The sequence below is a fragment of the Patella vulgata genome, chromosome 3 (genome assembly GCF_932274485.2).
Source record: "Patella vulgata chromosome 3, xgPatVulg1.2, whole genome shotgun sequence".
Classification (NCBI taxonomy): domain Eukaryota; kingdom Metazoa; phylum Mollusca; class Gastropoda; family Patellidae; genus Patella; species Patella vulgata.
Genome location: NC_065881.2, coordinates 76,216,453 through 76,229,772, shown reverse-complemented (window position 1 = coordinate 76,229,772; position 13,320 = coordinate 76,216,453). Strand labels below are relative to the sequence as shown.

The 13,320-nt window shown below is 38.0% G+C and overlaps 1 protein-coding gene across 2 annotated transcripts in view; it reads right to left on the bottom strand.

Annotated features, from left to right (window-relative positions):
• Positions 1 to 5,518, bottom strand: part of LOC126816128 (junctophilin-1) — an 85,048-nt gene extending 79,530 nt beyond the window's left edge. Inside the window, exon 1 of one of the 2 annotated variants that reach the window (XM_050542333.2) lies at positions 3,855 to 5,518. In XM_050542333.2, the coding sequence (XP_050398290.1) occupies positions 3,855 to 4,239 (385 nt within the window). In that variant the 5' untranslated portion in view covers positions 4,240 to 5,518. The remainder of the gene's footprint in view (positions 1 to 3,854) is intronic. The other variant, XM_050542334.2, reaches the window with a different exon arrangement.
• Between the last annotated feature and the right edge of the window lie 7,802 nt (positions 5,519 to 13,320).

The following is a 13,320-nucleotide window of genomic DNA, read 5'->3' as shown; positions in this document are numbered from 1 at the left end:
TGACTGCCACTCAATAATGGTTAATCCAGGATAAATACGATTAGAATTTTAAGATTTTTTTTCCGCCAGTTCTTAAAAAGAATCGTCAGTGACGCAAATTGCGACTTTGGCGACCGACAGTGTGAGCCCTGATTCCATGGACTCAAGTCGGAGCAGAACAGGTAATCCCCATTTCATTTCAATATCCTCAAGCGGCATTTCTTACACAAAGATACCTGCTATCCGTTTTGAGTGCCAAGTTTTTCATGTCGCAGCGCCCCGTATCAAAATTCACCGATAGATTGGAAAGGTGTTAAATTAGGGTGAGTATATTATTAGATGCTTTCATCCTCCTACCATCGCATTCCTGGCGAACTGATTCAATCATTGATAAAAGGTCAATGGTTCCATTCGTCCGTCATATAGATGAGATAAATTGAATTTCATTCTTCCTATAATATAAATCTCAATAGTCATCAATGATATTTAATTAAACTTAGTTTTAACAAGTATTGGTTGGGGGGAGTCGTACTAGACACAATTAAGCAATCTTTAAATCTAGAATAAATGAGATGATTGAATCCGGTCGCCAGAAATCAGTTGGTATTTATTTCAGGGACTATGTATGTAAATTAAGGCCGTAGACAATACGTCAGTGCTCACTTCTTTGCAGAATGGTTCGAGGAAGAATACATAGAAAGCAAGTGCCAGATAAAGAAGAATTCGGTCGTGTATATACATATGATAATCTGACATATTAATGTATCAAAGGTCAAATATCTTCATGGTCAGAGACCTTAGTAGTACAATGAGTTAGACCCTAGTAGTACAATAAGTTTGATCATGGTCAGAGTTAGAGCATGGCCAGAGACCTCAGTAGTACAATGAGTTGAAGCATGGTCAGAGACCCTAGTAGTACAATGAGTTAGGGCATGGTCAGAGACCCTAGTAGTACAATGAGTTAGAGCATGGTCAGAGTTAGAGCATGGTCAGAGACCTTAGTACAATGAGTTAGGGCATGGTCAGAGACCTCAGTAGTACAATGAGTTGGAAATCCATCACATGGCCGTTTATATCAAATCTCATCATTGGATCAATAGATGGAGAGAGAGAGACATGGGGTTTAACATCCACTCGACACAAAGTAGGCCATTTCGGGGCTAACATATGGTTCAATTTTATTTCAATAATTCGCTTGCGCATAAAGGGTCTTAAGTAGTGGGAGGAAACCGGAGGACCTTGAGGAAGCCCACAAGGTTGGACAGACGACCTTACTCCTTGTCACGTACAAGCGGGGAATCTTAACCACGCCACTTGACTCGATGACATACCTTGGGATCCAGCGCGCACGCGTTAATCATTCGGGAACCCTAACCCCTCAGTAGAAGGAACCCCCTCTGTGCACAATTTAATATCTACCGGTATATTATATTATCTGTTGTGGGGAAGGGGGGGGGGGGGTGCTAACACGGTTATACCACGTCACTTATACTTAGGGCATTCACATACTTTTCATCATAATTGTGTGCTCAGCCTTATATTTGTGCGACCTCTTGGGCTATCAAATATGGAAACATTCTGTTTGATTTTGTTAATGTAATGTATACATACTGCAATGTGCAAGATATGGAAATATTTCAGATGAATCTTAAATTAGTCATTCGATCACTCATATCTGATTCATTTATTGAGAAAAGGTCACATTCCTAAAGGATACCATTCTCTATATGTAGGGCAAACAACAGAAACCGTTAATTAAGCACATGCAACCAAACCAATGAATAATATGTGTAATCTAAAACTTAATCTAAGAATTTACCGTTATGCTGCTTATTTGTAGCACACAAACCGGGTGGGTGTGGGGGGGGGGGTCTCTCGAGCATACCTTATCAAAGTACCTTAGATCTCACAAAGATAAAGAAAGTTCAATCGGGCCCATGTGATCATTATTAAAAAAAAGCCCCAAAGCTTATTGTTGCTACCATCTCAAGTAACAATATCGGAGGCTATTCAATAACTTTTAGGGATATATTAAATTTATTTAATCAGGTGAGGGTGAAGCAATTATTCTAGCAATTATTTGTTTACCGCTCCAAAATTAAGAAGATTGCTACGGGATTGGCTTTCTGAAAGAAGATACAGTATCTGCATTAATCGTTATGTCAGTCGTGCAATTTTTTAAGTTCAATAAGGTGTGGTACCTGCAAGTCGGATAATCCTTTATTAATCTCTAAAAATGCTATGGTCACGAACGAAATTGATGTGCCATGGATTAAGAGAACGTACGTTCACACATCACACTCATCATAAGTACAGTAATTCATTGATTCTAAATCAACGTTTTATTCACCACATCTGGATTAATTATGTGTTAATCCCTATTGAATATTGGTACTAATTGACATTTATCAAATCAAAGCTTCAGGAAATAATTTGGATTGATTTATGGACCAGGGGAGTTTCATTTATCGTCCCCGCTCAGGGTTATTTCTAAGTCTCCAGGCAATCTGATTATAAAATACAGATCTATATTTTGTTTCGTTTTTTTTTAATATACTTTCGATGGCCTCCACTCTAGTGTAGCTAAGACAAGTGAAAGGACATTTTGACTATAAAAAACGAAACGAAATAGGATCTGTGTTTTAATCAGATTGGTCTCCGAGCATCTGTTGATAGAAGCTAGAATTGTTGAAGTAACTGCTTCTCAGGAGCTAAAGGAGAAATAAGCACTAAGATACAAAAACTACTTCACGTTTTACCCTAAATTTAAAATGAAGATTTTCACCTTAAAGTATCTTTTTATTGCGCTGAATTCTGAGCAAGATAAAGGATATTTCGAAAATTTTCTGGAACATTTGTATTCCAATCCATCGATTTGTTGACTTAGGGGCCATAAGGAAGTGATCGATTATCAAGAATGATACTTGATTATTGCGATAGGGTCGTAAACCCGATCAATCCTGGGATCACGAGTTACAAGATCATATTTTGATTACATTTCTCGGGGATTTGTTCCTGTAAGGCTAACCCCAAAGGAATTAGATTAAGGGGTTTGTTCCTTAGGGATTATTTGCATCCAAGTCGGCTATAAAACTTATGATCTGCATGAATTATTTTGCCATTATCTACTCTAGATTGTTATGCTTGGTAATGTTTTGATTCTTTTTCTGAAGGATTTGTTCCTTTACGGTCACGATCAAAGGGGTTGGATTCAGGGCCTGTTCCTATATTAAAACCTATGTATGCGTCCAAGCCGGTTATAAAACTTGTCATGATCTGCATGAATTATTTTGCTATTACCTATACTAGAATATTATACTTGGTCATATTTTGATTCTTCTTTCTCAAGGATTTGTTCCTTTAAGGCTCCGATCAAAGGGGTTCGATTAAGGGGTTGTTCCTATAAAATCCTTTAGGGGTTATGTGCGTCCAAGCCGGTTATAAAATTTGTCATGATCTGCATGAACTATCTGATTTGGCCATTACCTACTCTAGGATATTATGCTTGGTCATAATTAATCAGCACCACCTACTGTGATTAGTTTAATGGCAGGGTATTGTGAATGATAATTGTCTGCATCAGTTTAAATTATCAAGAGAATACAATTATTGTCTAGATTAATCTGGATTTTGGCATCCATTCTGGGTGCACCTTAAAACCAGATCCATGACTTTATCAGAAAAGAAAAACTAAATGTTCTGTGTGCACATTACAACCATATCCATGATTTTATCAGAAAAGAAGGACTTCATGGAGAATAAGAAGAAACATTCATTTCTTATCCCAGAGAATTTGTGTATCCTGTGGAGAAATAACTAACGTTATCCAATAATTTAAACGTTTCCAAAAATTTAGGACAAATGAGTGGTCTTACCTCCGTCGGCGTATGTTTCACATCCATATCCGTCCTGTAATCCTGTCGTCCACGTTCCCTCGTAACGTGCACCGGAATTATTACTGGCCCTTACACCGTATCGGCCCTTAAATCCTTGAGTCCATTCTCCGCGATAAATCCATCGGCCCTTGTTCTCCGAACCCAGTCCATGCCGTTTACCCTGGAACCACTGGCCCCTATATTTATTACCACTAGGCCAGGTATAGATTCCTGACACTTCGAAACCAAACTGCCAGGCCCCGGCGTACTCGCCCATACCCTTGGGGCCAGTGCAGACCCCGTGTCCGTGGGCCTTGCCATCTTCCCAACCGCCACAGTACGTCCCCCCATCATCGAAATCAAATCGTCCTCCGCCCGAGGTCATTGCAAGGACCGCTTTACTTTAACTTCAACTGCCGGTATCATTGGTGACGACGTCCTCTAACATGTACACACATCGGTCCCAATTATGGTAAAATCAATACGATTTGGGTAGGCACTATACACTCATTGGTGTCGAATTGGTTCCACTCGAGTAGTCCTTGGGTCCGATTTGGTAAAAATTAATCAACATTGAAACGAAACGGCTTGGATCAATCAGTATATATACCTGCGGGTAGAATTCGGTTACCTTCAGAAAACGATATAAATTTCACAAACAGTAAAATATCGAAAATAAATTCAGGTTAAATTTAGATATCACCTGGTTGTTATGACGACAGTGATACCTGTAATTACACGGACAAGTTCCAAATTTTCGGGTAATTTAACACATCACCGTTGTGCATTTTATCCCCGGTTTGTGAATAAAACAGCTGAGAACGATCTTGGTATTACCTGGTTATTGACAATGTATAATCCACTCACGTCTACCTTCACAGGTAAAACACAGGTAAATCATATATATATCTCAATATACATCACACCTCGGTTGGTTAGTTCTCGCTTTCTGGTCGAAAGACAGGATAAAATTGATCTGGTAATGTCGTAATAGTTGTTGGTATTAAAAAGAAGACAATTCGACTAAAATAAAACGGTTGTCCGTGTGTTCGCTTAAAACGGAAGCTGGGTTATGTAGATATATATATATGTGTAAATACAATACGAGAGGTATGTTTCCTACAGCAGGTCTACTAGCCGACTGATTCCCCCGGATTTACAGTTCCATCCGCGATTTTCTCCACAACACACTTCGATCTTTAGTTCCTTTTACGGCGCCATGATAAATATATCATCTCCATGTCGTGTTGTAATCTACAGAAGATCCGTGGAGATCGGAGAAACGGACCGATACGAAAGATGCCAGCACCAGGGCGAATAAATTATGCGAAACTATCGGCCATGGAAGCAACAGGGAATACACATCAGAGTACTGCTCGGCAATCCATATATGGCGACGGCATCCTATTGGCTAGGGCTGTTCGGTCGGTGATCAGCGTTCAACATAACGGCTACTGTTTCAATCAGTGTGTTACTGTCAGATGTACGCCGGCCAGTGGAGGTATCGGTTTAGACAAGGTAGGCCTATATAAAACGCCTCACAGTCAGAAGATGTAAGGAACACACGGCATTGGTATCTATCAGCGCACCTACCGTTAACCACATACCTACTCTCTGTAAATAAGTGAGGTGCCTGGCGTGTATTCGGTGTTAGTAATCCGTCTGCTTGAAGCGACAAGTAAACGACTGTCTGTAATCCGTGATTATATTACACTAACAACTGGTTAATTACAAGTACAGATCGTTTTCAACATTTCTACAAAACGTGGATGCTCGAGTATTTTTCAGGAGTTAAATTATTAATATGTCACCTGCTAGATTGGCAGCGCGCGCTCTTTACTCAGCAGTGGGGTTAATTTCCCAACCTTTTTCATAGAGTATACACTTAAACATCGCCTATATATCCGAAGAATAACTATGGCACATATTCTACTTAACTGTATCGCATACGGCAAATCTAAGCGGTCGATTTTATGATATATATAATAATGACCAGGGTATGGTCGTCTGCTTTACAACCCCGTAGCAGACCAGCGCTTTATTGGCATTGATTAGACGACTGTTGCACGCGACAACCTGCACGCGCCCGCTTCAATGCTACCATATTGACCCGCTAATAATACATTGTATATTTTTTATAGATACTCAAAAGGTGAAAATAATTAATAATATTGAATATTTGAAGATCAAATGAAATAAAAACATTAATTAACAACCTAAAGGTTAATACACAAACAAAAAAAAGAGTACATTAATGTCAACAAAATTGATCGGAAGAAATATTTCTCGAGATGGGGTGAAATTATATAGAATGCAAGCTAAACTAAAAGGAAAACAGCTTAAAATTTGCGCTGTAAGTTGAATTGTCAGTTTAGAATTACGATAAAGTGAACACAGTAGGATCACTTGAATGGTAGAAGTTTTTCGTTTTACTTCCACCCGACGACAATACAAGTACCGGTAATTTAGTTTCTTAATATTTAACTATCATACATAGAAGAAATTTGAAGCATTGCATCAAGAAGTCAAGTCCAGTTAATTATCAGGTTTACTGGTATTGATTTTATGTGAAAATTGAAATTAAAGGGACAACCCCCCACTTAGAAATTTAAAAAAAATGAGGAACGAACTTTTAAGATCATCTTGTAATATTGACTGGTTTAGTTGAAGAATTTGTTTTTGTTCAGTTTTGTTTTGATTGAAAAATGTTTAAAAGTGTTTCGTAAGGCCGGTATAGTCAAAAATAGTAGAACCCATTACTATTATGACAATTCTAAAAATGATTTATGCTTAAAAGAAATAAGTATATCGCTGCTGTGACAAAATTATCTTTTGCAATACGTAACACAGTATATGATTAACAAAAGTGTGACTCAGACTAAGAATAAAAATCTCGTTTAGCTTTAAACTCCCCAGTGAAAAGTATTATTGTCATGAAAATAAATATTTTAATCAATAATTTACGCTTATCATTTAGATCTAATAGAATATCATAACAAGAGGGTTTGTTCAATTCATTTTATATATCGACTCGTGGGTTACTTTATTCTATACACATGGTGATCATAGCGTAGCCCTGGTAATTAATTTCTTTGTTGTGAGAGAATTTCACCATGGTTGTGGTATGAATAGAAAATGCAATTACTTACGCCATTCTTGCGGAACAGTAAAAGATTTATTTTTGTTTGACATGATTCGACATAATACTCGGTACTCCTCGGTCTTCTAATCTATGATAAATTTGTTGGCAACACCAACTTCTCAAATGAGAAGTGGCATGAGATGTTCAAGAAAGATTACATCTATGCTCGTTTCATATAGGTAAACCGTGACTACCTATATGTTAACGTGTACGACCGATTTGTGAGAGGGTGCTGCTGTTTGACACGGTACTCAGTTCCCTGTGAAGTCGAGGATTGATCGATCGTTTTACACGAAGACAGAGAGGGAGAGAGAGAGAATGTCGACACAAACTAGGCCATTTCGGGACTAACATATGATTCAATTTTATTTCAATAAGACGCTTGCGCGTAGGGGTCTTTATCTGTGGGAGGAAACCGGTTGGACAGGGGACCCTTGTCCTTGTCACGTACAAACGAGGAATCGTGACCACACCACTTGACTCAATACAGACCTTATGATCAAACGCGCACACGTTTACCATTCAGCCACTACCACCATATACCTTTTTACCTATACATGTACTATCTACTTTCAAGATACATTATGTGATATTTAAATAAATAGCTGGTCATTCTCGCTAGAATAGTTTAAAAATAGATGATGAAAAATGAATACATACTGAAAATTTCTGACAAATTACTTTATTCTGAGCGAAGTTATGAATTTTGAAGTTTTGACACTCGTTAACCGATTAAATGGTGTGGATGGCCTAATCCAATTAATATCCATGTTAGTTAAGAGTTGATAACGGACTTGTCCTGTAAATAAGTATCTATAAATAATAATCTAAATACCATTTGAAGTCAGAAAAAAAAGACCTTCAATAGGTAGAATCAGCTCTCACATCTTTAACTGTATTGCATATTATGACGTATGCTTTTCATTTTACTTGCTGATAGGTATCCTTCTTGTAATGAAAAAAAACCCCCAAACCCCCCCCCAAAACAACAAATAATGTCTACCGCGACAGGGGATTTAGCGGTGTGGAAATTTAACGCCTTTTGATTTTTTGATTAAAATTTTAGTATTTATTGCGTTATGTATAGAGTACAGTGGTACATGTATACGGATATTCCCTTCCTTCACAGCACTCCTATTGCATTGCGCTGAAAGTTATCTTTTAGCTTGTGTTCATTTTAAAGCCCAGCGTTGCTCCAATTTGTCTGCATAAAACTTCAGATCTGTCGGGATTAAAGGTTTTGTCTGCGAAATGAACATAGGTGGAAGCGTACGTTACCCCCCCCCCCCCCCCACCCCACCCGACCCACTTACAAGAGAGAGAGGGAGCTGGGGGAGAGGGGGGGAATGGGTGGGGTGGGAGGGGGAGAGCAGCAGTGGAATATTTAATGGTGATTTGCAAGAAATAAGATTTATTGCATGGGTCGTTAAACCCTGTAGATTTGAGTTCATTCATGTATGTTTTAGTATGTACATCACGCTATAGTGTATTATTTTAAGCCGATTAGGAACAGTTGACAAACACATTGATTTGTATTTCACAACCAGTACTAATCTCAGATTTTCACTCAACAAATGACAGTGGTAATCCCATGTCTTTGGCGTCACTGTCTACATGCACTCGGTGTTACGAATGAGATAATAACCTTAATAATCTTAATCCTAATATATTGCTTACCACATACTTCTATTGGAGTTCGACTTTGAATAGGATTTTAAATTTCAACAAAACCAAGAAAAATTGTAATTAATTCTATAAACATATGATCGAAAATTCAATAATTGGCCTAATAGAGAAAAGCTCTTGGCACGAATGTCCGCTGAACTTTTGAGGTCCCGGCTTCGATCCCGCTTTTAGCGGGGAATGTTCTTTCAGCAAGGAAAAGCGTCTGGGCGTTTACATAGCACGTAAAACTGCGATCCCGGTTATACCAGTGAACAGATCTCCGGAACAGATAAAATTCTAAATATGAACAAATGATACAACAGTACATCACATACATTATAGTCAGTCTAGTCCTACTCAGGGGGTTGGATGGCCGAATGGTTAGAGCTTGCGCGTTTTATCATAAGGTCTGTCATCGAGTCAACTGACATGGTTTCGATTCCACGGTTGTACATGACAAGGAATAGGATCGCCTGTCCAACCTCCCACTGCTAAAGAACCCTACGCACAAATAAATTATTGAAATAAAATTGAACCATTGTTAGTCCCGAAATGACCTAGATTGTGTCGACTGGACGTTAAACCCGATTGGGACAATTTATAAAAATTATGAACCTTCTCTCAGTCCTAGGTTAATATTTATCAAAATTAATTACGTTTTATTTTTTTAATTAGTGAGATTCATAATGCCTCTTTAGTTAATATATAATCCCGTGACGTAATACTATATATTGGTATCAGAAAACTAGATAATAGATAATAAATACCGTCATAATTGACATAATTAATTATTTCACTTTATCCTCTTATGTAAGTTTTGTTTATATTCAGTAAATGAAACGAAATTGGATAAAATTTTCCCGGACAGCGGCGCTATGGTCGACTCTCAGCCAGTCCAGATGTGTTTGAGTGAGATTAGGCATAATCAAACGAAGCACTGCGAGGTGTATGTGGTTAGAACAATTAACATCATCGCTTCAGGAGTATGATTTAAAACACTCACCTCCCCCACATATAACAATATTACTGAACACAAAACAAGACAGACCATGACATGCCCCTTTCAGTCAGGGCCTTTGAGAGGCAATAAATTTGGTGGGGCAAGATCTTTTATGCCCCCCCCCCCTCCTTTCCAACACTAGTCATATCTTAATCATTCACTAGCAATAAAGCGAAAATTTTTGTACATAAAAAATCCATGCATAATTGCCCATTTCAATTTTGAACATTGATATTCACGGGCCCCATAGACTCTTATGGGCCTTGGGTCGGTGCACCAACTGCACCCACCACTCCGTCTCCACCCCTTATGGTGAGGCCTGCTCTCAGTTAGCAAGGGTTTAGTTGTGGAAACTCTTTCCACGCTGTGGTAATTTTGTTGCGGTTTAACTTATATGCTTTTTTTGTGTTTTGTATAATTTCACGATATGAAGATCAACGATCAACTAAGGTCTGGTAGGATAACGTTAGCCCTCGGAACAGCTGATATCTGTCCAATTAGGTTGACGGTGCCAGATTTGTTCCATTTTGCTGAATCTTGACTGATCAAGATCGATTTTGTTTTATTAAGAATCAATATGACTATGGTGGTAGGTCTGGTAGATAAAATGACGACAAATTAACGATATCCTTGCTAATTAGGTCATTAACTCCATGCTTTATTTATCTGATTAAAGGGACATTATGGGAGATCAGATAGAGTTGACAGTTGTCGCTCTATAATAGTTAAAAATAGATAACGTAAATAAAATATGCTGAATATTTCAGTCAAATTCAGCTGGGCCTTGTTTCTCGAAATTGTAACTAAGATAAAATCCAAATTTTAGGAATTTGATTGGATAATATTAGATTGATTTTAGTGCTTGGCCAATCAAAATTGAAGCATGTACTAACATTTGAATTTTATCTTTAGTTAAGATTTCGAGAAACAAGACCCGGGTCTTATTTTTTCTTTGAATGTATACGCTGTCCTTTTGTACACTTGTACACAGAGGGTTGGGTGACCGAATGGTCATAAGGTCTGCTATTGGATCAAGTGGCGTGGTTTCGGTTCCCCGCTTGTACGTGAGTATGGTCTCCTGTCCAACATCGTGGGTTTTCTCTGCATGCACTCCGATTTCCTCGCACAGCTAGGCCCCTACGTGCAAGTTAATTCTTGAAATACCAGCGGCTGCCAGGCAGGAAACGCCCACATTTTCGAGAGATGGATAGAGAACAAGCTAAAAAGAAAGTGATTTTTCCTACAATCAAGGGCCATAATTCAGGAAATTACAATTCGATATGCGCAAATATCGAAAGGAACCGAGATCTTTGGGTTATAAACTTACATTTAAAGTTTCAACAAAATCGGATAAAAATTGTGACCTCTATGGGGTCCACAACCTTGATATACCATATTTTTACGCTATTTGAGAACGAACGGCGGCCATTGTGTCTGTCAGTTTTGGGCCGATTTTCACGAAATTCGAACTCAGCCGTCCTTAGGGTGTAACGGTGATATAATAATAAGGTTTTTTAAATCGGATAAAAATTATGACCTCTATAGGGTCCACAAGCTAAAAACGCAATTTTTCTTACAATCAGGGGCCATAATTCAGGAAGTTACGGACCGATATGCGCGAATATTGAAAGGAACCGGAGATCTTTGGGATATAAACTTACATTTCAAGTTTCAACAAAATCGGATAAAAATTGTGACCTCTATAGGGTCCACAACCTTGATATACCATATTTTTTACGCTATTTGAGAACGAACGGCGGCCATTTTGTCTGTCAGTTTTGGGCCGCTTTTTACGAAATTCGAACTCAGCCGCCCTTAGGGTTTAACGGTGATATAATAATACGTTTTTTTTAAATCGGATAAAAATTATGACCTCTATAGGGTCCACAAGCTAAAAACGCGATTTTTCGTACAATCAGGGGCCATAATTCAGGAAGTTACGGTCCGATATGCGCGAATATCGAAAGGAACCGAGATCTTTGGGTTATAAGCATACATTTCAAGTTTAAAATGTGGGCGTATAAAAATTAAACCATGTTAGTCCCGAAATGACCTAGTTTGTGTCGAGTTAAAGCCCAATTCGCGCTCTTTGTTGTGAATATTGTGGCAGGTGTCGTATTAAAAACAGGGTATGCGTATTTTGTGCAAAGATGTAGGGTCGGTAGTCCCCCTCTCTCTCCCATCGATTCTGTGAGTCTTGTAAAGCTCTAGAATAAATACCATTGGGCCCTAAAACAATTTATTGAATGTAAACATAGAAGATATGTATAGACTTTTGAAAGATTCTGTTTTTGTCTGTAATTATTGTCCGAACATAGTTCATTTTGTCTGAAAACATATCATTGGGTGTATTTAAATAAAAGGGTTGCATCCCCTGGAACCCCGCCCAATATGCCCATGAATGTGTAAATGAATACAGGTTTGGATAGTAAACAACCCAACACATCACAAATGTAATAATAACAACTCTCCTTAGTGTGCAAGGTTACAACTTGCGTCATAGGCCTACTTATCTTCCAGTCGATCAGCCGGCGAGTGAAAATACCAATTCTAATTCGGATTAGTTCCCAGATCTGGAAATATAAGTATTTGGGTGTGGGGTGTTTGACTTTTCACTCTACCTAGGAAAAAAAAAAAAACCCCAAAAAAACCAAGTATCTGTATTCTGCATATTAAATATTCAAGATGAAATAAAAGTTCTGAAATATTGTTCCGATCTGCTCATCAAATTATGAAAAGAAGCTGAGTTAATAAAGTCTGCTATACATCATGAGTGCATAACTTCTGTTATTAATAAACTGTATAGTACTTATATAGTAGATTTATCTATTTAATTAAAGGGAATGAGTCATGTTAATGTAATTAGTGCCAGATTTATACATTTAGTTAATACTATCAACATGGCTACATTATAATAATACCCGAGACCATCACTATTTATCATTAGTTATTAATAAAGGTAATATTATTTTGTTGGCAGTTACTCAACCGCAAATTTAATAAAAACAATATGGCGGTTTAGAATACTTCAGAATTTAAAACGGTTAACTACCGTGAGTTGGTAGAATCTGGAATTCTCACCCAAAATTCGATCCCCCTAAAAATGAACACATTGTTATGATCCCCACCAAATATTCTTTCATCGAATCTTACAACTGAAGTTAAGACGCGAACTCGTAAAATATTAATCTGGTACTCGTCTAAAGGTACATAGTGCAGTGTCGGATTTATCTATAGGCATGACGTAATGAAGCCTAGGGCTTCAAGATATATAGGGGACCCCAGACCAAGGTGTATGATATTTCAGACACTGTCACCCATAAGGCTTTCTTACACGTACTGTAGTGTTAAAACATCAATTACCATCCTCAATTGTATTTAAATCACACTTTAATCTTCCTCTAGTTGTGAGGGTGGGGGATTGGGAGAAGCCTCATAAGTGGAATACCCTAAGGCCCATCTTCATTTAAATCGGCCTGGTATAGTGTGAAGTTTTGTTTCACTTTGAAGCGTCAAAAATTAAAAATGTTCAAACCTAATTGCCCAAACGCAAAATAAGGCTACAATATGAATTGTACATGAATATATTATTATATTTCAGTATGGGAGAGAGGGAGAGAGGGTTAGTAAGTCATCACTAACCCACTGAGTCACTGTAG